The sequence below is a fragment of the Aphelocoma coerulescens genome, chromosome 5 (genome assembly GCF_041296385.1).
Source record: "Aphelocoma coerulescens isolate FSJ_1873_10779 chromosome 5, UR_Acoe_1.0, whole genome shotgun sequence".
In the NCBI taxonomy this organism is placed as follows: Eukaryota; Metazoa; Chordata; class Aves; order Passeriformes; family Corvidae; genus Aphelocoma; species Aphelocoma coerulescens.
Window position 1 is genome coordinate 18,488,674 of NC_091019.1, and position 27,123 is coordinate 18,515,796.

The following is a 27,123-nucleotide window of genomic DNA, read 5'->3' on the forward strand; positions in this document are numbered from 1 at the left end:
ATCTGACTGAATGTGGGAGTTAGGAGTGCAGTAACACCAGGTGCTGTATATTAATGGTTCAAGATGTTATGCAGAACTACAACAAAGATGCTGTGATATTAGCAGATCTTTTGGGCAAAGAGGAGCAGGAACAGGCTGTTTATTTGAGCAGGGATCTTTTCTCCCTTTCTTCCTCCCCACTCAGAGCTCTGTCCAATCAGCTTCTCAGATATTGGATGAGAAACCCACCAAAACCCAAACAAGACAACTAAAAATGATTGCAAATATTTTTCTGGTTTGTAGAAACCTGGTTCAGGCATTTTGAAGATAAAAAGTTGCTAGAATGACAAAAAGTCATGGGGCTTATATTAGGGAAGGGGGTAAAAGGATGACAAAACCCACACCATTATTTCCTTTAGGACAGGAGGCTTCACAGGGAGAGAAGCCTGTGTGAAATAAAGTGATTATTTCTGCTGCTGTCACTCTGAACAGTATGGGCAGTATCAGAGCCTCCACCTTCATTCAGCTTAAACAATAATTTAGCCTTTTCCTTCACAGCATCAGGATATCCTCCTGTGTTTAGCCACAGACTACCAAAACCCTGTGTGTATTTGTCAGTGGTGCAGAACTTTTTTCCATACAGACATAGGACAGTTTCCAATCCATTTCATCTAGAAAGATGAATCGGAATTGGATTTGAAATGAGAGAACCTGGGCTCATTTCCCAATTCTGCCATGTACATCTTGCAGTCTTAGGCAAATCTTAGCTCTGTCTGTTCTGAGCTATTTGGGGCAGGCACTTTCTCATTTGCTATGCATACATGAAGTGCTTAGCACAAAGGGGACTCCAACCACTCATGAGTAACCAGTGACAGATGGTTATAAGTTGTCAGTGTGACTAGGTATTCCCACTCTGATAGTTTTTGCTAGCAATTTTCATCTTTTAAGAAATCTTGCCAACAGGCCAAAACTGGAAGTATGTAAATGAAAAATTAAATGAAGGAGTCCATTTTCAAAATGTCTCTTTTCCAGATCTAAAATTCTGAAAAGACTTTCCACTGTAGGAGCTGAGACACATTGGACAAACTGGTCCAAACAAAAGCCCTGCTAAAGCCAAATGTCAGCACTGTGCTTACTTAAATCCATGGCAAGCTCATCTTTTTGACTTCCAGAAATGGCATAAAGAACTCTTTTGGGACAGGTATTTAATCCTTAATCTCTTACTTGCATTCACTCAAATGAGCTTTTCACAATTAGGAGTTTCCCTGTTTGGCAGCACTTCTGCATTGTCACAGGCAGAGATGACATAATAAACTACTCTTACGCATATTCTGGAGCTCTTCTGAGCAAAAATAGTGGCCCTCAGCTTTAATCTTCGGAACTTCACGTCTCGGTGCAGCTATTCTGATGGCAGGGGTGAGCAGATCTGGCTAAGGCAGGAAACAGATGTATCCTCTTATTCTTAACATAAATTTTTGGGGGTTTATTTTTTGGTTAGTTGCACTCCTAATCTCACTTTTGATCGAGTGCAGAGGAAAAGAGTAATTAGTGAAGTATTAGTGTTATTATTATTTCCTGACATTAACTCTCCTGCTACTTGTCCATCCTTTTCTCAGGCCCAGCAAAATGGTGTGTGGCTTTAACAGCTGAAGAGCCTTTTTTATTGCTGGTCCCTCTCTGAGCTCTGAAGTTCACTGCCTTCACTCTGCTGAGCTATGTGGGTGGTAAGTGCCTTAGAACAGTATAGCCTAAGCAGGAAGTGGAATATGTTTTATTAGTGGAGTTTTTGTCATTGGAGAACTGTTTTCCAAATGCACTTTTTTTTTTAATCTGCAAAGCAGATACAAATGTAGTTTATAACAACTATCTTACTGTACAGCAATGTATAATAACTAATATCTATTACCATGACTGCTGTGATTTTAAAATTAATGAGTCAATTTTTAGCATGACTCCAAATAATGCATAGTTGCAATTTGGCTTAAGCCATCATTGAGGTAGGCAAGGCACAAAAAGAGAGGAGTTAATTTACCAAACATCCCAGACAGGAACTGGCCCCTCATCCTCTGAAGGTGAGACCTACAATTAAGAACAGGGGGTTCATCCTGCCCATTGCTTTCCATGAGAATGAGTACCCCAGCATTTCTGACACCTCTCTACTTACCCTATTGCAAAAGGCATAATCATTTGTTGTGCAGCAGGCAGTACAAGCACATCCTTCCCTCCTAACATCTGGTCTGCATAGATACTCCAGGGACCATGAGGAGATGGAGAGTGGGAGGTTTTTTTTCCTCTCCTCCTTTCACTCTTTTTTTTCCCCCAGCTATTACATAATAGTTGATTTTTGGCAGTTGTAGTTATCCCTGGTGAAAAGTTTTTGTTCCCTAAGCAGTAATGATAGTACTTCAGACCATATTGCAAACATTCATGGAATTTTTTTATACAAACCTGCTACATGTGTACCTTTTTAGTTACTGTGGTATTGTTCTCAGTATAGCACAACTCTGCGGTGTAAGATACTTACAAAAAGATATCCCTCCTGTAATTTCATTTTCTTAAAAACCAGAAATTTATTTCGAAGGCAACATTTTCTGAGAAAGACAAGCTTTATTGAAATCATCTCTGTATTCAAGCAGAGATAATCATTCAAGAGGCAGTCTAGTCTATTTTCACAAAACTCTTTAGATCTTTCATCATCATATTTAATTGGCTTTCATTGTGCTCAGCTGCTTTTGATACATTTTTGACACCTTATTTAAAACCCACAATTACAGGTTAGAATCATTATGGCCACTGAGGCAAATTCAGTTCTGAGGCAGGTCGGTGAAAATCAAGGCAACAGAGCAATCACGCGTGCTTGCAACATTGCTGGATGTTTTCCTTCCAGCATCAGGGCCAGACACAAGTACGTGCCCTCCTGACAGGCTGGGAGCTGTAGCCTGCATGTGGCAAAGTGGGAAGTGCACAGCTGTACAGCTGTCTGTACACAGTGCAGTAACTGCCCCCAGGTAGTGGGGTATTCCTCTCTCTCAGGCATGAGGATGAGCAGTGGTGAAGCATGGAGGCTGAGGAGCAGCTGGAAAACAGCCACACACTATTGGATCGTTATCATTTCTTAGACTCTTGAACATGAAGGTAAATTACTCTCTTCCATGCTTGCATGCATTTTGTTATGCTCATTGCTCAGAGACATATTGCAACTGCCTAGTTGGTCTTTTCAATCTCTCTGTCCCCATGGAAACTTTGGATGGAAGGGAATAAGAGCACAATATCAGGGCTGTCAAGGTTGGAAAAGACCTCAAAGGTCATAAACCCAGCTGTGGTTCACCACTAAACCATGTCCCCAAGTGCCACATCCACATGCTTTTGAACACTTCCAGGGATGACAACTCAACCATTTCCCTGGGCAGCCTGTTCCATTGCTTGATAACCTTTCTGGTGAATAAATTTTTCCTACTATCCAATCTGTATTTCCCTGGCATAACTTGAGGCCATTTCCTCTCATCCTGTCATTTGTTATCTGGGAGAAGAAACTATTTTAATTTTTTTTCAAACACACCAATTTGCAAAGAAGCTTCCTTTAAGTGCTTCAGTATTAAATCATCATTGTTTATCCTATTTAATATTTCCATTGAAAACAAGGAAGAAGATGAAGAAGAATGGGGATGCTGCATAGAACAACCTGCTGGCCATTGCTAGAAAATATAGCAACTTGTGTCATACGGGTCACAACCCCCTGCAGGCTGGGGGCAGAGTGGTTGGAAAAGCTGCCTGGTGGGAGAGTTCTCAACAGAAACTGTCCAGTTAATCCAAGTATTTTAGTTTTGGTTGCTAAACCAAATCCATCTACATTGATTCAGAGGACCCATTCAGAGAAACAGCCCATTTTCGCAGCCACAGTTTTGTGGAGCAACTCTGATCTTTTGGATGAGACACCTCTAAGAGTCAAAATTTTGGAGTTAAAAATGTGCTGGTATGGTTGGTTTTGTGGTTTTTTTTTTTTTGTTTGTTTGTTTGTTTGTTTTTGTTTTTGTTTTTTTTTTTTAATGAGCTTGTAACAATCACAGCATGCTCAGTATTTTGAGGGTGTGACAACATGATGCAGATTGGAAAGGCCTCGTGTTACATCATCTTTGGTGATTGAAAGTAAAAATTCTTGAAGTGGGTGGAGAAAGAATTGTTACCGTTCCCTGCCACCCTGAAATGATAAATGCTTGGAAAACTCCCAGAATTGTACTGAAGTGCCTAAAAAAGTAAATATTTATTCTGCACACAAATCTTTTCGATCTGTCAGTAGTTGAATTTGATTATTCTTCTGTTGGTTTCTATTATTTGACTGGGTATTTGCAGACAGATGGCCTCTTATAGTGTTAATAAAACAACTTATGTAGAATGACTGGGCTGTATAGTAATTGGGGAAATACTGAGGATTGGGAAAGAGAATAGTCTGCCAAAACCTAGTGTCTGTTTATACACATTTAATTCCTTCTTAGAGCAGATAAAGCTTTTTCTCTTCAGATATGTTCAGTTATTCTGGTCAAGTAAGGCTAGGGTTTGAGATACTGAGGAATTGAGATTTGTATGTCAAACTCATCTTCCTGTCAATTTCACTGGTCAAACAAAGAAAAGTGTATTTTTGAGTTTGATTTTAATAGCCAAAATTCCTGTACTTTTGAACTTGTGTCAGCAAATCTCTAAAATGCTATGAACTCCAAATGATGCAAGAAAAGCTGGAAAGGGGCTGAGCTGTGAATGGAGTTAACCAAAAGGCAACTGAATTTCTGTTCCCTAACAACGGGAGACCCCAGTCTCCCTTTTGCTTTGTACTGTAGCATCCATTCTGTTTGTTGAAAGTCTTTGTAATCACAACTGTCACCCACTCTTACATAGCAAATAAGCAAAGTTTAACCAAGAATTAAACCAGATAAAACTTTGTTACAAAATCAGCACAGACATTTGCTGAACTTTATCAAGATGCAATGTTTTAAATTTGTTGAGGGTATATGATGTGAAAAACCACCTCTGCTTTTGCTATAATGCCATAATTTCTCCCCCTCTTCCTTCTCTTCCCTTGAAAGAAAAATATGACCAGTTTTCTCTGGTTTAGGTTTTCAGGTAACTCTGGAATGAAATGGCAAAATTTAGCCTATAAGCATGAAGCATTCTGAAACATACTCGTAGATGAGTGAGCTGCAGGAGGCGACCTAGAGAAGCCTCCCCAAATCTACTGAGGCAAAGGCTTCTATTACCTAGAACTGGGGGGAAACTGGAAGTCAGATTCTTCCCTCCTGATCACAGAGATTTGCAATGTGTCTGTCTACACCTGAACTAATTTTCCACACATCCTTGAAAACCAATGCAGAGAAAGAGGCACTTTTAGGATGGTGTCTGACCAGGCACTTCCATCAGATAGGCTGCACTGTGCCACCAAGTAGCCTTTTATGTCCGTGGACAGTTAAAGTAGCCTGCAGTGCCTCGTTCAGACACACTCGTCCCCATTACAGGTGCCTCTGCTTGGTCATCTGCCTCCCACCCAGCTGCCTGCTGGTGCATGGTGGTTCTGAATACCACAGCATGCTGATGCTTGTGCTGGAGCAGACTGGGCTTTTCCCTCTTGGCTGTTGATGCTCAGGACAGAATGCATCCTGTGATGAAAGGAAATCGTGCACAATGCAGTTCAAAGTAGCAAAACTGTTTGCTGAGCTGGCAGGAAATTTAATTTAGCACATGGGACTTTATGCTGCAAAGATTAAATATTCTTATTCAGATGAGAATGAAAACCTTGTGATTGCCTTATCAACTGAAACATGTGTAGGGCTTCCAGTAACCAAGCCATAAAAGCACTGATATACTTGTGCACTTTACAAAGGTCTTCCTAGTCCTTCCTCTTGTTCCTCTGAAAATGGTTTTGCTAAGAAGGGATGATTGCCTGTACTACTGGCATAACCTCACCCAGTTTGCAGTTTATCATGTTATTGATACCAGTTCAGCTCAACAGTGTCAAATGGGTGGGGTGCAGACAAGGGAATATGAGTTCAGGGCAGGCTGGTAAGTTCCCTCTTTCTTGCTCTTTAGTTCCTTTTCCCATAAAATTCTCCAGGCTTACATTAAATGACTCTGGTATTTAACAGTCTGATTTAACTTTTGAAGAAAGAAACATCCGTATTTTGCTTCTTCTTGAATTGTGTTCTTTCACACAGAAAAGTGTCAGTGCCAGGATCTAACCATGTAGATGCACTACAAACTCCTGTATTTTCACATCCTAGAACCCTGAGCTGCAGATTGGATGCTGCAGAAAACCTGCTGGCAAGACACTGGGAAACCACTACTACATGCTTAGCATGGAGTTAGTCTCTTCTCCTTTTCTTCCCCGAGGCTGCTGCTACTGGTCATTGTCATTTAGAGGATATCAGGCTAACAGGAGATTTGATGTCATCTCTCAGGCCTCACTTCCTGCAGAACACAAGCACCTGCCATGGTAACAGAGCTGTCACTTACTCACTTGGTTGAGACCCGGTGTGGCCAGTCCTATCAAACTGGTCAAATGTCAAGTGACACAGCCCTGAGGTGGCACACCATGGTCCCTGGGGATGGCAAGGCTGGGTGGCTTCGTGCTCAAATGGAGGGAGTCAGCTGGGGGACAGTTCACTCGAGCAAGGCAAACACCAGCAATGCTCATGAGACTGAAGAGCAGCAGAGTTGAGCAGAAACAGAGCTCCCACTCACAGAAGTCCTCTCAGGGTCCTGTGACAAGTGTTGTGGGTGTCTGTGCTCCAAATCTGCTCCTGCCACTACCAAAGTGTGTTGGAGTAAGAAGTCTGCTTATGTAGTAAGGACCTGCAGAATGCTGCTTCAGTAAAAGCTACCAGAGGAAGATAATACAGAATTTTCTTAGCAGCCTATTAAAAGAGAATATTAGTAATATTTATAAGAGTATTAAGAATAGCCATGTAATTTCCAGTTTTCACAAGAGCTCAAACCATTTTTAGGTGATTTATGAAGTCAGTCTGGCATCATTTTCCTGTCAGGAAGTTAGAGCAACTTTTGCAGGCAGCATACAGAAAGCTGAGTGCTCTGCATTATAGTTCAGAAGATCATTAGATTCCTTTGTTCAGGGATCCTGATGTTAAAAGAAGAAATTTCTTGTTTATGTGCTGCCTTGGCCTATTAGCCTTGGTTGTAACTAATAAAAATTCTTTCAGAGCACTCTGAGTGATCAGATTCTTGAACATCTTTCTATAACCAGCAAAGCACTAGATAGAACAAAAATAAAGAAGAAAAATAACCTCCTAAAGTCTGCCTTTCTACAGGTAATGCATCTTTGAGTATGAATTTCAAAGTGGGTAGAGAACACGCTTCTGCTTGGCATGGAAATAAATAGTGGAAATAATAAAAAACCAGGAAATATTCTTAGCTTATCAGTTCCATGGGTGTATTAGCAACTTAGATGAGAATAGTTTTCATGATGAAAAGTTAACTGTGCATGTTTCTGAACTGTTATTGCAAAGTAAGAGGAAGGGGGAAGTTTAATAACTACTGTTTTGGGTTGGGCTCCTTTCTGTGCTTTTACATATCTTTTAACAGCTGTGGGCAGGGGACCATGGAGCAGACATGTTTCTGTTCTCAAATGGAAAAAAATAACCTTCAGAAATTTTCATTGGACAATATTCAAAAACTAAGAGCATTTAAATTTTTCCTCAGGCAAGAAGCCTTTTACAAAAAGACCAATTGCAGGAACCACCCAAACAGATCAAAATTTTCAGTAATTTTTTTTTTAGGTTTGTTTTAACATAGTCTTCATTTTCACACTCCACCTATAGGGAGTGAATTCACCTGATTTCATAATTTCACACCCAACTTATTAAACAGCACTGCATGAACAACTTTTAGATAATGAGAAAAATTGGTTAGTAAAATAATATTTTAGAGGAAGGTCAACATCTTGAAAATGTGGAAAATGTTTAAAGTTACGTTAATAAATGTTTAGGTTTGGCCTCCTACAGAGGAATATTTTGCTTTTTCATAAGTTCTGGACATGTGCAAGTCCCACTGGAGATGAGAACAGGTGCTACTTTGAAAGTCAAATTACTTTTCTAGAAACTTATAGATGTATTCTGCCCATTTCTTTCTAGAATGGGCAAATCAATGCTAGCTAAGCTCCTAATACAGTTAAGCCTTCTAAAAATCTTTTCTCATGGACTCAGACTTTTAATATGCAAATTCGAAGTCTGCTTTGCTCAAGAGTCCACACTGTTGCTGTCTCTCCATGACAGCTGATGTCATGGTGGGAAATGTTTAGCAAAACTGTAGTGTAGGCAATGCCAGAGAGGCTCATTCTAGTGTTTTTGGGAAGCACTTCAAGGCAGCAGTGCAGCAGAGCATTTAGTTTGTGTGTTATACTCAAGCCCAGATGCAGCCACATTGTCTTCAACAAATTGGGTAAATAAAGCAAGTTAAAGAAAGAGCTGACAGAACTCTGCCAGATCAGAGGCTGACAGGGCAAACAGTCAGACTCTGGCCAAATGGAGCTTTTTTCCTACACAATGGGACCCTCTGCTCCAGCTTTGATTCTTTCTTTACCACCCTGTATCATACCACCTCTTCAGTTCCCAGAGCCTCCCCAGAAAACATCAGATCTCTTTAGTGACTGAATTAGCTGTTTGTTTGCCCATGGTATACTGTGCTGATGTTTCCAAAGTCCTCTTCAGGAAGCTTTCCTTTGCGTTATTTGGTGCCATATAAGGGTCTTAATTTTTACAAAGGTTACTTATGGCCACTGGATTTTTTGCTAATTCTTGCTAATTTCATCTGGCTGGGGCTGACACCAACTCTCTGCCTTGCGTGACCTCTTGTGAAGAGGAAGCAAGATGATCCTTTTTTGTTTTTTTCACAACTGGTCTCTAGAGGAGAAATTCCCAATTCAAGCTGCAGTGCTCTGCAATGCAATTCCCTCCTGATGTCCTCTTCCAGCCTCTCTTTACTGTAAATTGCAAGGACTTCATTGAGCTGGAAGCCTCCCCTGGCATTGTACACATAGCAGACAGCAGTATTTCCACACAGCTCCCTCCTGACCCAACTGTGGCTATGGAGACTCTGAATGGGGATGGTTGTGGAGACTTTAAATGGGCTGGAGACCTGTGGAGGATGGGTGCAGTTGCAAAAACTGCCCAAAGCAAGGAAGTCAGATGTGCAAGGGAGACCAACAGCAGCATCAGTGTCAGCACTTCTGAGTAATCTCCCTGTTGGACCCAAGCACGATAGTGACACTGCCCAGCCAATGCCTTCCTTGCAAAGAAGTAATTTATTTTTCACCCTCTGTAAGATGAAGGTCTTCCTTTCTTTAAGCTCATGAAACCACCCTCTGTTTACTGAGTTCAGTTGAATTTAAGCAACTTGTGCGTGTTACATTGCAGACAAGTTCCTTGGTATTTATGCAATGGGAAAAAATTCAGATGAGTAAACTTGTGTTTTATGACTCAGCAGACATTGTCTCTGTTTCTGGCTCTCACACAATCTCTTTCTTCAACCTTGGGCAAGCTCCTTAATCACTTACTGTGCCATCTCTAAACAACTTCCCTTATCGGTGTCTCCCCTTGTCTCCATCATCTCCTTATTGCAAATGTTATCCTACATATTTGTGTAGCACTTACCAGCAAAGAAACTTTGCTCTTCATAATCCCAAGGCATCAGTGGAATTAAGAGGAATATCTGAGTAATGAAACCACACCATTTCCTTATCCTTTAACGTGTCCTCTGGATATCTTCCAAAAATTGCCAAACTAGAAACTAGAGCACTAATAAGAATGTATCTCTTGTCATGTAGTTTGGCTAAAGGTTCCAGAAATAGGGAACTTTGAATGCTGAAAGACTCAGCACAGATGCTGTGCCAGCAGGGAACAAGGATGCAAAGGGAGAATTGGAGCCATGAGCTGCCTGGCAGCTACTGCAAAGAGCGAAGCTCTATTTATTCACTGTAACATTCTCTGTCTCATCTTCTTCCTGCCAGAGTGTTGTGCATAGGTGACGGAACCCAGAAAATACACTTTGTTACCTCCCCATATGCTTAGAGTTATCAGGAGATACTTTTCTCAGGGGTCTGCCTCCTGTAAGACATTCCCAGGCACAGATCAAGGAAAGGGAAAGTGAAATACTCCCTAAAGAGCTGCCTTTGCAGATGTTACAACATATGAGATACTATGAGGTACCTCTATACCTGTATCACCAGTAAGCACAGTGCCACACAACTAAAAAGCAGTTCTGAAGTCCAGGAAAAGCTGTCAGCAGCCACAGTAGTAGGTTTGAAGAAGAAATAAATGCTAAAGACAGGACTAAACGAGAACACCCTTCTCAATCAGTTTCAGATGGGCCCAGTTTTGCCACTCAGAGGCAGCTGGGTGGGACTGGTCTCTCTCAGCAGTACCCAAGGGCTTTATAAGCGTTTGCATGGCAGTAGCTCCCTGTTTGATCTGCTCTCCCAAGTAATGTTTCTGTACCAAGACCTCGTGGATTCCTCAGCACTGCAATGTCTCCTGCAGCCTGAGGGAACTCCCACAATCTCCCCATGGCAAGCTCCTAAGGTGTGTGGGATAATTCTGCTTTGGAGGTAGCCCAGGGTTAGGAGACAAGAGGATAGCACAGTCTTTCCAGAGTCCTGCTCTAGTTGGAGAGGGATTTCTGTGGTCTGTTATGAAGTGCTGGATGTTTACATTTTGCTTTTCCTGTCGGAAGAAATAGATCTGGCAAACAGCCAGCAAGCTATTTCTGGAAAACTACTTTCCTGGTAATTAAAAGCACCTGGGCAGACTTTCCTTGTCCAAACAGCACTGTCTGGCCGGGTCAGGGTTTCAGTCACTGAACAGCTTTAGCAGTGGCAGGAACTCAAAAATTCAAGGTGTTCCTTCTTTACCTCATGCATCTTGAATGTCGATTTGTGACCCAAGTTAAAGATGACAAAGGACTGAATGAAAGTCTGTGACCTCTAAAGTGTCAAAAGCTCCTCAAACCCCTTCTGGCTCTGCCAGGTGTTCAAAGATCATGAGAAGAACTTAGAAATCATGTGTTCTCTGCCCCACCCCTCCCACCTTCTGGGTTATGATTCTTTAGGGAACTTTTGGATCATTTTTCAGGATCCAACCATATTTCATTTTAAAAAAAGCTTAGAGTCTTTCCCGCTTGTGACGCAAATGCAAGTCCTTCTGCAAAGAAAAAACCCACTGTCATGAGGTTGGCAGCCACACTCTTAAAGGTGGTGCTGCTGTAGTCAAAGTGAAATTAAATCAGAGAAATTGAGATGACTGCAATTATTTATAGTTGGCTGGAAGCAAGATCAGACTTTGCACTGCATTTAGGCCGCTGCTACTTCCTTACTAGCTGTACTAGTCCACGGGTGTCTCCTAGAGAATGCATTGTGGCTATCTGCTGATGGCTGGGAAGGGCAGGGGGCCTGTCAGGGCCTCCTGAGAGCAAGGTTATCTGTTGGCTAACAGTTATCTTTCAGCTTATTCTCAGCTTATTATTATCTGTTGGCTAACAGTTATCTTTCAGCTTATTCTCCCAGAGCATAGGTGAGGCAGTAAAGCTCACGTGGCCAAAGCAAGTGCTGTAGCTAGTGGGATACCAAGAGGGAACATGGCCCACATTTGTGGATAAATGAGATGTAGAAGTAACAGGACATGGATGGCAGTCTTCTGTGTCCGGAGGAGGAGGGCTGAGGAACAAGGGGAGGCAAATTAGGGAATCTTCTTGGCAGTGACTCTCTAGAAAGGAATAGCACCACCAATTGCTGCTAAATAAATTCCTCACCTCTTCTGTTTCTCTGCTGAAGCTCTTGCTTTTCTTTTGGCTATGCCCATCTTAACTTCTACCTCAGCCCATGCTTTTATACAACACCACATCAGAAAGGCCAGTTCATACAAGAAAGGGAGAGAGTTACTCCATCAAATCTTTAATCCGCTAAAGAAAAATCTAAATTATTTCTCTTATCTATAAGGCTTGTTTAGAAAATCAAAACTTCTAATGAGCATGCAGACAGCAATCAAGATTAATTTTTCTGTATCTTGAGACCTGGGCAAGTTAAAACCTGAGGACCTCTTGAGAAGGAGAGCAGCAAATACAATTTTGATAGTTAATCAGAATCCCTTGGCTACTCAGATCAACATATTCATGGTTTTAACTTTAATTTTTGAATCATCTACCTTTAGACAAAGACTTGCTGCATCCTGGAGATACATACTCCTTGTAGAATCAGAACTGGCTTATAGACTAGGTAAGATTGATGCTGCAACAAATCATATAAATTGGGTTGCAGTTATCTCACCAAACCACATATTAATAGTAAAAGCAAGATCAAATTCTGTTGAAGAAAGAATACGCTTTCTAGAAGAGAAACTTAATCAGTTTTATTCCCCAGATTAATTAAGTATGCTGGATATAGGAAATGAATTAATTTTGAAAATGCTCCATTATAATTCCCTCTGATAATCACTGAGAAGCATAAGCACATCCTCCATTATCTCCTGCTTTCCTCAGCTACAGGGATTAGAAATCATTCAAAAGGGCACACTGCTTTGAAACTACAAGACATCCACCTGCCTGGGACCCAGGCAAGGCTGGTCACATCGTTGCAGTAGATGGGCATGGTGAGTACTCTCATGACAATGATTTTTTTCCCTGCGTCTGTCATTAAGTGTCTCCCTTAGAGTGCATTAGCACAAAGAAGCCAGTGACTGGGAGTGAAGATCTTAGTCCTAGCAGAAAGCCTCAGCACTGCCTGCTTTGTCAAAGATGACAGCACAGTCTGACAGAAAACCCATGCAATGTGTTTATGGCCTCTCCTGCAGTGCTTGCAGCTGCAGAATGAGTCTTACCTCTGCTTAGTGCAGTAGCAGCAATGCTCCTTCAACAAGAAAAAAACCCTACTTTCAAAGTTTTCTTGCTTTTGACCTCCTGATTTCATGTTTGGGACAGTTTGTTTTATTCCTTATCAGCTGCTTTAAATCTTTATTTCCTTGCTTTGGTGTCACCTGGAGGTATGAGTTTTGTGGAGAAATAAGGCAATAATTTTCTGCTACGCCCTGATATCCGTTTCCCCCTCACTCTATTCTCTTCCTGTTTCCATTCTCACTGGACACTGTTATTTCTTGCCAAAAAAGAGAGGTTTTGCAGTGACACAGTTAATTTGAGCAACTGCACTTCTGTAGAACTACATATAGTATTTACCTGGAAGGAGTTATGTGATTAATCTCTCAACTAGAAACAGAGGTGACAGGTACAGCTCCTCTGCCAGGCACTCCTGGGGACTAAAAGACTGCAAAGCCACATCACCTCTGGCAGAGAACATAGTTCATGGAGCCATCACCCTTCTGCAAGGTGTGCCTTGGAATTACTCTGCTCTTCAGCAATGAGTAAAGAGGACAAGTAAGAAAGTAACAAATGATTCCTTGTTTTCATAGCCTGTAAAGCTGTTGCAACAACTTATATCTGTATGGATGCACTGTGGGAAGTTCAGGATCTTTCAGAAAAAGGAAGTTTTCCCTTTTGAGAGGACAGATTATTCACCCAACCTTTTAAGCTGTCAGCTGTGAAATTAACTTGGACTATTGCTGGTGAGTGCCTACTGAAGTAGATTGAATCTAATCCATCAGTTTTTAAAAGGATTTCTACCTTCCACAGAGATTGTTAGTTGTGGATGTGGCTTCCTTGCCCTTTGGACTCTTGTTTACTTGGGGAGCAGAAGCATTGTTCAGAACAGCCTGTTTAACTAAGGAATTGCAGGTGGAAGCAGTGCACACACAGACTAATAATCCTAAAAGCAATCTGCTGGTTCATCAATGTTCTCATGCAAAAAGGAGACGGGAACAGCAATAGCAATACTTCATTATTTGATATATGGTTTATTATTTCACTTACTAGAGTTTAGTGAACATTCATGTAAAAGCTTTTCCCAGTAGCATCGGGAGGCTGTACAGCACTGACTGGGTTCAAGTGGTAGATGGAAGGGAGGTTTAAAAATAGATATTTGAAAAAATGTTACCAAAACCCAGAAGCTGGGATTTTTGAAAAGCATGTATCAAGCTAGGCACTTGGCTCTCAATGAGAGTTGAAAGGCCAGCATAAGAATTTGGCCAGCTAAGCCTCAGCATGTCTTAAAGGATGTTTAGGGCTGTTGTGCCACAGTAAATAGCAGGCTGTTGCCAAAACATCATTTCCAGTCAGACAGGACAAGTAAACGAACAAAGATCAGAGCACATCACCAGGCATTAGAATTGCAAGTGCAGGGATGCAAATTCAGAGCCAGGGAGTTCAACCATGATAGCTGGGATGTGAACTGATAATTTTTGATGTCAGGTTTTGTCTTCTTCCCAGGCAAATGTCTTCCTAGCCTTCTTGCCATCTTGCTGTTTAAGCTAAGGGTTGCTGCCAAGCTGCTTGAAACCATCCCAATTCAACTACAGCAGTTTGAGCACAGTAAATAGGACCTGATACCCACCAAGAGAAGCCTTAAGATATCTTTCTGATGTACAGTGATGGATCCAAGCACTTCAGGGATTCAGTCTCACCTCTTTCTTTTCACCTTTTTGCTTCCTGTCATTTTTGCATACCTTTGTAAAAAGGAGATGTTTACCTTAAAGCAGGCATTTGTGCAGAAAAACACTGGTTATGTGTAAAACAGGCCAGTTGCATTCCAGCCAGTAGTTTTATTGCTCAGAAAACTGCTTCTCCCACTTTTATGGTATTGCCAAATATACATTGCCATGAAAACAGTCCATGCTTCAGTACCATCAGTTAAATGAGCACAAGATGATGTGCCTACATTTTTGGGGCAATCTCTGCAATGGACCAAAAATTAAATGACCCTGAAGATGCTAAATGGTCTCCTAGGATGTCCATAAACAGTCCTTTCCTGATATGGTTGACATGCATCACACTTGGAAGACAACTGTACTTCTGCATCATTTCTCCACATTATTATTTATGGGGAGAAGCAGGCGGGGTAGGGTTAGAGTTTTGTTAATAAGCAAAAACACATTATAAAAGCCCAGCATTCAAACTGTGCTCTACCCTCCCACCACAATTTATAATGTCAGAAGAAAGGGAAAAGGAGGCTGACTCATTTTGTCAAAGAATTTCAGTAGATTTAATTTTTAACCTTTTAATTTTTTCCTTCTTTAATGGATATCTGTCACCTTGGGATTTCAGCGGTAATCTGTGACTCTAGAATGACAATCCTTTGATGTGGAAATCTTGGTGCTGTTTAACCATCGATGTTTTCACAAGTGGTGTCACAACCATGGTTTTTCTGACAAGTTTCCTAAGGTTTCATTGCTTAAAGGTGGCAGGATGTGTTGTAGGAGGTCACGGCAGATGGGACTTCAGGACAGCATGAGGTATCCAGCCACTCCCTTTTCTAATGCCCTTGACAGAGGTTGCCAGTCATGCACACACCTGCTGGGTTACAGGAGACAGGTGATTTCACTCATTCTCAAGGGCAGACTCAGCTGTCGTAATGTTTTGTAGCACCAAGTTTAGCTTGGTGTTATTTCATTTGGATTATATGGTGTCATTTATGGGACTTAAATAGTAATTGGAAGTGATTCCGCTGAAGCTTTATACGCTGAGAAAAATTTATGCCTTTCTTTCCTGAGCTTGGAGACAAGGACAAAAAACTTGGCAGGTGGAGAAGGGGAAATGTTTCTGCCAGCTTCTGGTATTTCCCAGAATCCTGCCAGTTGCTGCTTCCTGGCTCTCTATGCCACCTTGGAGCTCTAGCTGCTGTGTTGGGCAGCTGAGCTATGGCTGTGCCTTTTGGTAATATGACAGGGACTGCCTATCCTGAGCAGGGCTTTCCTCTTGCCCTTTCTGCAAGTCTGAGTAAGACTGATGTATATTTATTGTGCTAGAGCCCTTTGGAACCCATGACACTACTCATGGCTGAAGCCAAGTGATTACATGGGACCTTGCATTGGTGAGACAAGCTGTAGGACCATGACTTCTTTCCTACTGGAACAGAGCCCATTTGTTCCTGCATAAAAGATGACCTGTTTAAAAGGCTGGTGGCTGTTTGAACTCAAATCACTTACAAAAATGTTCTGTTGTGTTAGAAGTAGCTCAGGTACTGTAGAATCATGCATGTGCTGAGTTGGAAGGGACCCACAAGGATCCCAAGAAGTCCAGCTCCTGGCCCTGAACAAGAGAACTCCCAAAATCACACCATGTGCATTGTCCAAACTCTGTCAGGCTTGGTGCTGTGACCACCGCCATGGGGAGCCTGATCCAGGTCCCAGCCACCCTCTAGGTGAAGAACCTTTCTCTAATATCCAACCTGAAACTCCCCTGACACAGCTTCAGGCCATTCCCTTTGGTCCCTTTGGCACCACAGAGCAGAGATCAGAGTCTGCCCCTCCTCTTACCCTCACAAGGAAGTTGTAACTGCAGTGAGGTCTCCCCTTAGTCTCCTTCAGGCTGAATGGACCAAGTGACCTCAGCTGCTCCTCATACAGCTTCCCCTCCAGGCCCTTCACCATCTTCATAGCCCTTCTTTAGATGCTTTCTCATACCTTTATATCTTTCTTATATTGTAGCACCCAAAACTGCCCCCAGGACTCGAGGTGAGGCTGCACCCATGCAGAGCAGAGCAGGACAATCACCTCGCTTGACCTCACCTCCCTTGACAGGCTGCTGCTGCTGTGCCTGAGGCATCCCAGGACACAGTTGGCCCTCGTGGCTGCCAGGGCAGCTGACTCAATGCTTTGGAGCGTGCTAGTCTGTGGGGTTTTAATGCATATTTTCCCTTCAATTGCTATGTGAAAGATATCCTCCCACTCACCTGCATTCCCACACAAAGGAAGCAGGCCACTGAGTGAACTTAAGGGATTGAAGGCGTTACCCACTTCCAAAAAGTCATTTTCAGCTATGGCACTTTAAAGTACTTTTGAAAGTTCCATTTAAAAAGAAAAAAAAAAGAACAAAAACATTTTTTTTCAGTTTTTCTTTGCTGGCACCCACAGCAAAAATTTTCTTTTCCCCCTCATTCAAAATAAAACCATCTCAAACCTGGCCTGACCAGAACTCAGGTTAAGTTTCCTTTCATTGTAAGAAGTGACAGGTTTTCTTTGAATATCCTGTCTGTTTTACCCTCCATTTGAAAGATGGCTCTGCTAGCAGCTCAGTGCACCTTTAATTCCTTGTGATGACCTGCGGCTACAGGCTGTGGAGAGCTTGTACCAGCAGAAACCAGGTTAGAGCCACATCCAACATTTAAAACCTTCTTGCGTCCCTCATGATGCCATGAGGGACCATCCCCAGGTGAGGCATTTAGCCACTCTGTTTTTTCACCAAAGCTGCTGCAGAGTTTAGTGTTGTTTTCCTCTGTTGCAATGTAAAAGGAACTTGTAGTTCTGCTTGAGAGTTGTTCCCAAAAGACTCATCTCTGGGTTCAGTGGCACATGGAAGCCTAGAGGACCCTTTTAGGGTTTGAAGTGGTGTAACTAAGAGCCAGAGCAATGTCAACCAGAAAGCGCACTTTTGGCTCCCGTAGCTCCAGGGCACTCAGCAATGATGGACAGGACAGAATTTTATTTGGAATTCTGTGTGAGTCACAGAGGTCCCATAATGTCTGAATCTGAGGACTTGCAAGGGTAAGCAAAGCCACAGCACCTCTTGGACCTCAGCCTGAAATCACAGCAGAGAGCACTTCCTCCTTTGTGAATGACAATAGTAACATCCACTGTTACATGTTACCTGTCCTGCTGAGGTAGCGAGCCACATGCTAATACACTTGTTTCTTGATAAGCTATATCCTTATGCTTTACACTGTTTTGAATGTAAACAGTAGCCAAAGAATGTGTTACTTGCCCAGTCAGTGATGAATCCATCCAACCCAGTACCCTGTGTCCAGCAGTGGCATTAGCAGAGTCTGTTCAGGAAGAGCAAACAAACCTGACTGCTATCTGAGTACCACACCCGGCATCCAAACGTTGCAGACTCATCTCTGCCTTCTCGCTGTTTATGGACGTATTGTCCATGAATGTATCTACCCTCTTTTTGGAACTGCTCATACTATTTGCCTTTAAAACCTGCTGTGACTACATGTTCCACAAGCTCATTGCCTGCCGTTTAAGAAAGCACTTTATTGTAACTGTTAAATTGGATTTAGTGAACAAGTTTTTCATTCATCTTATTTCCAGGGAGCTTTCTCCTCTCTTAATTGAGAACTCTCAGCTTTTTAAGGCTGCCTTGATAAGACAGCTGCACTATCATCCACATTTCTTTACCTGCCCTTCTTGGTACATTCCCTCAGTCCGTTTTGTCCCTCTTGCAATGCTGAGAGCAGTGACAAGCCTCAGTCAGAATGTGAGTGCACCTGCATTTTACACATTGGCAAAACCATGCTTTCTGCATTGTTCTCAACTCCCTTCCTGATGATGCTCAACAATTTGATGCTTCTTCTGTCTGACACTGCACATTGAGCTGATGAATGAAACTGGGAATTACTAATGAGAATATGCTATTGTGATCAAGGCTGGCTGTGGTATACAGTTAAATATGGCCATGCTGATTTTTTTTTCTTTTTTAAACCATATTCTATTGGCAGTTTCAGTGAAAGACAAATATTACCAGCCAGGGTAACTACTCCAAATTGGACAGCTTTGGGTCACTGTATTTTCTCAGTCTTCCCTTTCTGCCCAGAGCATTAGTAGTGTTCTTTATGGTGTGAACTAGAGCACCCATAAGTAATATGCACATCCTTCCTGGATTTGTGTGCAGGGGCCCAACATGACTTAAACTTATGTCTCTTGTTCAAAAACTTGATTATAAGGATGTGGAATCACTTCTTTCTGACACTTCCATTTGAAGAGGTTTTATGACTCAGATGCACAAATTAACTTCCAGTGAGTTAAAAAGTAGAAGCTTTAGCCCAGAAGCAACACCTACCCAGTTTCATAAGCCTGTCACACATACAGCTTTAATAAGAGCCTGTAGAATAAACAAAACTCACCTATAGAAACAATTAGGCAGTAGCAGCTGTAATTCAGGGAATTTCCAGAAGATTAGTAACAAGCTGTGAAGAGCCTATGGCCTGAAATGCAACCTTGAGCCTCTAATTCCTAGGAAATTGCTTGTGTTGTGATGGTTATTGCTGCTGAACAATTAGCACCTGGAAGAACTTTTAAAAATTTTGCTTTTAATTTCTCTTTTTCCATTTTCCAGTTCTGGCATGAATCACAGCTCCTTGACATCCATCTCTTCCTTGAGGTGTGCACGGGTAGCAGTGAACCAGAGCGTGCTTTAAAGGGCAGAAGCGTTGATCGAAGGAAACAATCAGGTACACGTGTGATTCTTTTGCCATGGAACTCTCAAAATCTAATCAGAAAAGCTTTTTTTGGAACCCTCTTCCCAGAATTTTAAGCAGTCAGAAGGAGACAAATATTCCTTTAGAATCTGTACATTAAAAAAAAAAAGTTTGTTTGCTATCAGTTGTTTTCATTTTTTTCCTCCAATGAATCAAACAGAAACTGCATTTCTGTTTTATGTTACAAAATAATTACACTTTTTAGTGCCTAATGTTTCTAGGTACTTTTTTTTCTTTTCTTGTGGCCACCTTCAGCATACATATCTTAGTTTATTCAGATGTCTATGAATCTTCATAGCTCACTCCTTCAGTGCAGACCCAGTTGGAAGCTGGATACTACCAACACCCCAGAAATGTCTCTGGAAAGGAGTCAATCCTTTCCTTGAGATCTGGTAAGAGTCAGTCAGAGAGATACCCTGAAACAGTAACAAACCCATGATCTCTGTGTGCCAGTTTAACCCACTATGCATAAATCCTGCTGATGGCATTAGTTATGGTTATAATTAAAGATATGCTGTAGGGTAATTTTATGCTACAATCCTAGAAATACTCTGCTTAGAGATCTCTACAGGCAAATTTAATGCAGTTCTCTGCTATTTTGGATGCTCCAGAAATGAGACTGTGTCCCAGAACTTCATAGGCGTCCTGGTTCAGGTACTTGACATACAAGCAGTCATATGACATACACTCGGCCACAAGTGTTAATGAGAAAGTAATTAATTACAGATTCCATGTAGCTTGTATTTGAAAAGCCCCACCAGTTATACCAGATCCAGACAGATGTGGTGTGGTGAAAGGAGTTCAGCTTCCTATACTTTATATATATATTCCTACATATATATACAGTGATGTAGCTGCCCAGTTGCACTCTAGAGCAAAGAATTAACATAGCCTGAGAAATATAATGTCCCTTGCTTCTAAATTGGGTTCTGTGGCCTCTTAAATGAAGAAGAATGAGTGAACTTGGAGTCCAAGGATGTCTAGAGTCTGGAGATGACAACATCAGCTTGGAGATACTTAAAATTTTAACAGGTGAGAATCCCACTTCTTGCTTTCTTGGTGCATTTTAAATTTATTTATTTTTAAATTTAATTTTCTCTTTCAAGGCTGGTTGCCATTACTGTTGGCATCAGTGAAAAGATTCCCACCGAATTTCAAGGACAACTGGATTAGTTACTAGGTTTTTGTACTGGAAAAGTATGCAATTTAAAAAAGCCACGCTGTTCCCACTGGGCTGGAGCCAAGGATGACCAAGTTGTTGACCAAGTGTTCGCTCAAGTGCAGCTGTGGCACTTTAGGTGCAACCCAGACAGTGGAACCCAGTCTGGCCAGAAGCTGCAGTTTGGCAGCTTAGACCCACTGGGGGTCTGCCCAGGCACAGGCAGCAGCAACAGGGAATTTATTTTATGAGTCAGAGCTGTAATTTCCAAATGGTAGGGTTTGATCTGCAGAAGTTATGTCAGCATAACAACTTCACAGCAGCCAGTGAGACTGCTGTCAGGTGTGTGGTTTACCAGGAGGAGTCTTCAGCTGGAAAACAATTCTCAGGTGCTTTGCACTGAATGGGAAGTGTAAAAAGTTTTATTAATGTTTTTTGTATAGTGTTTACTGCCTCATTTCAGTACTCCCTAACATCAAAAAAACCCCCATTTTCTGAAGTAATTATCTATTTTCTACAAATCTTACTGATATGAAGGGATGCCTCTACAGTGTCTAACTCCAGCTGCAGGTCTCATTCTCCCTAACAAGGTATGTGTGTGCCCTTACAGAATGACAGAATAGTTTGGGTTTGAAGGGAAGTTTAAAGGTGATCTAGTCCAGCTGCCCTGTGATAAGCAGGAACATCTCCAACTCCATCAGGTTACTAAGATCCCTGCCCAACATGTCTTTGAACATCTCCAGGGACAGTTCATCTACAACTGCCCTGGGCAACCTGTTCCAGTGATTCACCACCCTCACTGTAAAACTTTTCTTCCTTATATCTAGTCTGAATTGACCCTCTTTTAGTTTAGAACAATTCCTCCTTGTCCTACATCAGCAGGCCATGCTAAAAAGTCTGTCCCCATCTTTCTTCCAAGCTCCCTTTAAGTACTGAGAGGTTCTAATATGGTCTCCCTGGAGCCTTCTCTTTTCCAGGCTGAACAACCCCAATGCCCTTATTCTTGTGAATTTTCCCATGAACTCCAGTGGAAATAGTTGCTTCTGTAATGCTATGCATATGTTTTGAGGGCTCAGAAAAGGCAGGGAAATTACAAACATGTGAGCTCAGAACTTCTGAGAAAATGAGGACTGCCAGTGTTTCCGTAATTAAAGATATGCTCTGTAAACTGTCCCTGCCTCCCCCTTTCCCTTATCCAAGATGAATGAAATGTGGAACACTTCATTGAGCCTGGGAAGTAAGGTAAGGTTATAAAAGTGATTGCGTTTGATGATCTCACGTCCCTTTTGATGACAGGGATAAAACATGTCCAAAACAGTGCCTGGAGCGGGACGGGACTCTTTTGAGGGTCCGTTTGGGGTTGAAGAATGGTGCAACAAGCAAAGCCCCTCACAAACCCTCGGCGGGGTGGCCTCGGAGGGCGCAGCGTTCGCCTCTGGCCGGCGGAGGGGCGGGGAGCGGAGTCTCCGGAGCCAAGTTAACCTCGCCTTACCCCTGACCCTTCTGCGGATCGCCCGCCCTCGAGCACCGTGCCAGGGCCGGCCGGGCGGGCGGCGGGGCGCGTTCCGCGGTGCCGCTCCCTCCGCGGGCGCGCACGGAGACCGGGAAACTTTCGGAGGGAGCCACTTCCTCGCCCGGCCCGGCTTGGCTTGGCGGGGGGAGATGTCAGATGCCGGCAGGGGGAGAGGGAGGGGGGAAGGCGGGGAAGCGCCAGCCGCAGCCCCCTCCGCCCGCTGCCAGACGGCCATTTAAGCCGCGGGCGAGGGGCCGGCGGGAGGAGGCGAGGAGCGGCGGCGCAGGAAGCTGACCGGCCTGGCTCTACGGCGGCCGCTGTCCCGCTCGCCGGCCCGCTCGCCCCTCACCCCGCCCCGCGCAGGGCTTCCCCCGCGGCTCCGTCCCCCCGCCTCTCCTTAGGGCGGGGCGCGGGGGAGGGCCGGGCCGCCGGGCGGTGCGGGGCTGAGCCCGGCCATGTCTCCGGGGGCGGCGGCGTCGGGCTGAGCGGCCGTGCGCGCAGCGGGGAGCGCTCTCCGCCACCATGAGGCGGCTGCCGCTGCCCCTGCCCTGCCTCCTGCTGCTGCCGCCGCTGCTGCTGCTGCTGCTGGCCGAGGTGAGACCGAGCTGCGGGAGGCGGGGGGCTGCAGCACCTGCCCCTGCCGCGGCTCGGCGGGCAGCCGGCGGGGCAGGTGTGCGGCCGGGCTCCGGCTTTGTCCCGCAGCGGCTCCGCCGGGGCCGCCCGCGGAGGGGAGGGCAGGGGAGGCTGGGGGGCCGCGGCGTGGTCCGGCGGGAGCGTTGCTCACCTGGGGCGGGATCCCCGCGGCCTCCCCCTGCCCCCCGCCCGGCCGCAGGCGGGGGCTATGCCGGGGCTTGACCCGGCAGCCTCGGGGCTCCTTTTGGGGTATGAGGTTGCCTCGGTTTTCCTGGGTAAAAGCTGCCCTGGGTAAAACAGGGACGGCTCCCGTCTCCCCAGTGTTGTAGCCTGCCCTCCTCGTGTCGCTGCTGGTTAATTAGTAATAGGGTATTTGCGCATTGCCCATGCCGGTGGTGCACATCACCCGCTGGATTACAGCCTTCGGGATCAGCGCGGAGTTTCCACGGGAAAATCCTGCCGTGGTGCAGGGCAGCAGATCAGCAGGCGGCCTTGGCCAGCACACTTGGCTTTGAGGCCCCGCTCTGTTCCCACGTGTGTTGCAGGATGTTCTTCCAAGAACACCTTTCAGTGATGGAAATCAGAATTGCTTGCCAGGTGACCCACTCAGCATGCTGGCACAGACTCTCACCCTTGCTTCCCTCAGCTGATGTTGTTTTCAGTGTTCCTTGTAGGAGAGCGTCATGACTGCTCTGAACTAATGTTTTGGGGCTTGCTGAACTTTTGCTTCTAGGTGTACCCACTTGCCCTCTCTGCCTCAATGGTTTCTGCTCCAAAAGTGTGAATGTGTGTTGAATAGGAACCAAGGTGCTCAGTAATCTGTGGTGACAGATCTGCCTGAGAGCCGCATAACAGAGCTGTACTGCTGCTTTACTTTTTTGACTACTCTTTCCTTACCTTGCATTGGCACCAGCTTGCAATTGTAGCCAATGACTGCTGTAAACCTTTGCTTCCTCCTCTTGTCTGTTTCAGTTTGGGGTACCTTGCAGTGTTTTGTCATTTGATCTCTGTTTGTTGTACCAAGCCTATGTTTAAAAATCTCTTCTGAAAAAGAGCTAAAACTGAATTGGCTAGTAAAGTACACCAGCATTTTGGAAGAACACAGAGGAGGCCTGGACTGTCCTTGGGTACAGCCTTGCAGGATCTGCCTGCCATGACCTCTGCTGTTTGTAGTTTTTTTTCTCAAGCTGAGTATGAAATCCTCTGACTTAGTGATCTCTAATGTTCTCTAAGCCAGGCTCTTAATAGGTGTCTAGTACTAAAAACAGTGGATCCTCTCCCCAATTATATGTAGTTATATTTATGCATTCATCATCTTGAGACCCAGCTGCAGACCCTCAAGTAGGTCTTGTTGTCCCTTGATCTTATCAGGGCTCCCATCAACAAGCTACAGGACACAGGTCAGATCTGCAGATCAGGGTGTGGCTCGTAATTTTAGGTGGGAACTCTGCAGCTCATGGTGTCACTATTGAAACTGCAGAAGGCAATATTCTTGATTGTGACTTAATTATGCCTGTGAATGTGAAGGCTGAGGCAAGGAAGTCTCAGTTCACCAGGCTTCTTAACCAGTGCTGATCAGCACCTGGTGGAGTTCTGAACATCAGGAGGACGTGCTTGAACCGCAGAGGGATGGGGCGAAAAGTCCTTTAGGATTCTTTCCTTAGAGGAGTAGGATGTAAAACAGGTACTCGCTGATGGTGAGATCCTGCAAATCATCCACTCACTTGAAATGACTAAATTTCACCATGACCACTTGCATCAGGTAGGGGGGATAACTCGTGTTTGAAAAGGTCACTATGTTTCTGTAGCTTGTAAGCAATAAGGATGCACAATAAAGCCTTGCTTGGAGGCAATGCTTTAAGCACAGTAGTCTTGTTGCCCATTCCAGTGCTGTTCACATGGTCTTGTCCTCTAAAAATGAGGATGTTGTCTAACAGGGCACGGTTTTGCTCTTTGTGTTGGGTTCTTTCCATAGGTTCAGGCAGGTATTAGAGTTGGGGCAGTGTTGTTTGAGGTATGGCATGTGCTCAGGTACAGGGTCATGGCCTGGCACTACCTGGGGAGCTATTCAGCCAGTGTAGGAAGGTGACAGCAGCTGGCAGGACTGCCATGTGGCATGAGCTGGGCTTCATGTGGTGCCAGTCAGAACTATTGCCCCTTGTCTGCAGTCTCCCAGCCAGCCCCGGAGTGGAAAGGCAGCGAGTGGGGTGGAAGTAGCTCCTGTCTGGGTCTGGCCCCTGCGTTGCCTTTCAGATGCCTGCGGGGTCGGAGAGGGGACAGCGCTCCTTACACTGACTCCATTGTCAACCCAAATGCACGCAGGGACTGGGAAGCAGCCGGAGCTGTGGAATGGCTGTGTCATGGCAGCTCCTCAGTGGTGTGATGGGCACATGATCCTTCTGTGGTGTCTTTTACTCGAGGATAAGCATCTTGCTTCTGATGAATTACAACATAGTGGGCAAGGTTGGAGTTGCTAAAAAACAAACCCTGCTGCCTGTTTTTTATTGAGAGTGCTCATATTAGTGATATGACGAACAACATCTACTACTAAAAGAGCAACAGACGGTGTTTGTGTGCTTGCTTTGGTGCTTAGAATTACAAATGCCTTTTATGTGGACCTAATAGCTTGTTCTTACAGCTTATTCCATGCACAGAACTACTGATACTGTGCGAGTTGATTATACAGGATTATGACTTAATTACTGGTCTGAATTTCCAGCTGAGGAGTTTAAATGAAGAACCATCTTATCTCAAATGGGGGCTTGCCATGTGTGTATGTTGCATGTGAGATAATTTCTGCTATATATTGGTCATTATTGACCATCCTTGTTGAATCTTCTCCTATATAGTACACTAAGTTTAAATTTTAGTTTGTGGAATTATTCTGGGTAATCTTCAGTACATGCTGAAGAAAAAGTTAATAGTAATTTCCATTTAACTTTATTCTTTTGTAAGCCTCTAAATGGGCTGTATGTAGACCCGTCATAAAGTTTGAGAAATGTGAGGCTCCCTTGCTGCTTCTATACATGCACTTCTAGGGTAACCAGAGTGGCAATGGCCACTATTAAAAACACAGATATGAGCATTGATGATCTGGGGAACTGAGCAGGCCTGAACTTAGGCAGCATAGACCTGAAAGGGAAGCTGTAGCTGTGAACAGAGTTTGCTTGTGTCAGAGGAGCTTAGAAACTTTTCATCTGCCAGGCCAGGTTATTTTTATGTGATGACTGCTTTCGTTTTTGTTTAAAACTGCAACACAGGTTAATTTCCTGAGCTTCTTTATGTTCCTTACAAAACCCCACAACAGAAGCACCTTCTGCAGTACTCAATGGAGGCTTTGTTTTCAGTGTGGCATGGATGTGCCTAGCGCTTCCTTAGAGGCATAGGCTGGCTGCACATTGCTGCACACTCACATGGTTTCCAATACTTTGAGTCTCCAGCCAGCAACACACAACAAAATATCTTCTTCTGCATATTTGAGATCAGAATTCAGGCCCACAGTGGAAATGTTGTCTGTGCAAACAGCCACGCTATTATTAGTACTTCCTCAATTATGTGAGCTACATGCAAGTTTGTTGTTGAGAATTTTCATGGCATGTAATTTTGTTTTTTGGTTGGCATTTCTAAATACGCGTGAAATTGCTGCTGTTTTAAAACCTTTGGTTGTTCATTGTGTAGGGCATAATCTATATAATTTTAATTTATGCATTTCTTTCTTTCTACTAGAATTACAGTGTATCATAGAGGGAGCATATCAACAGTGCTGGAGAGTGGTTGGGAACTTGGATGTTTGTAGGTGCAAAGCCTATCTATGACGTTTACTTGCCTGCTTGAAAGATTCTCGGTATGAGCAAAGGTGAGAGACACTACTAAACCAGTTGGTGGCTGCACATGTGGTTGTTAGCCTGGTGCTTTTAGTTTGACTCCAAAATTTTAATGTAAGTAGTACCTTGAACATCATGAAAGGTTTCTGGAAGTGTAGGAGGAGCCAGTTGAATTTTCTCCAGCAGAAAGGCCCTACTGCTATGTAGGAATGGGTGAGTGAAAGAGCTTTGCCTTAAATGGAGTCATCAGTAGGAAATTAATTTTCAGCAGGGGATGACTGTACAGGGGAGGACTTTAATTGGGGGGGGGGAAGAAAATGAGGTGTAGGTGAACATGTGCTAATATGTAGTGTTAGAAAGCAAAGAGTATGGGGGAGAGAGTGATCAAGCATCACAGGAAGAGAAGAACAAAACAGATGCACTGCTCTGGAAGGCTGCACCAAGGCTTTTCTCTAAGTGCTTTCCAGCTGTTCCCAAAAGTATCTGCTCATAAACGGGCCTCTTGGGGCTATTAATCCAAAATTCCAGGAGAAAATCCAAGATTAAGTGGGAAAAGTATTTCTGTAATCTAACAAAGAATGGACATGTAAATGTGGTCCAACCAGAGCTGAATCAATAAACTCATGTCCTCATTTAGTTATCTTCTATGACCTTCATGGGCTTT

The 27,123-nt window shown here is 43.7% G+C and overlaps 1 protein-coding gene and 1 long non-coding RNA gene across 3 annotated transcripts in view; both read left to right on the forward strand.

Annotated features, from left to right (window-relative positions):
- The first annotated feature begins 10,458 nt into the window (after positions 1 to 10,458).
- On the forward strand, positions 10,459 to 19,403 carry LOC138110756 (uncharacterized). Its single transcript, XR_011151041.1, has 4 exons — positions 10,459 to 10,556; positions 12,508 to 12,617; positions 13,431 to 13,583; positions 19,189 to 19,403. It is a non-coding gene; the product is annotated as an uncharacterized lncRNA (long non-coding RNA).
- A 3,030-nt stretch (positions 19,404 to 22,433) lies between these two features.
- Positions 22,434 to 27,123, forward strand: part of PTPRJ (protein tyrosine phosphatase receptor type J) — a 74,160-nt gene continuing 69,470 nt past the window's right edge. For both annotated transcript variants that reach the window (XM_069016916.1, XM_069016917.1), the window contains exon 1: positions 22,434 to 22,596. In XM_069016916.1, coding sequence (XP_068873017.1) covers positions 22,525 to 22,596 — 72 coding nt within the window. In that variant the 5' untranslated portion in view covers positions 22,434 to 22,524. The remainder of the gene's footprint in view (positions 22,597 to 27,123) is intronic.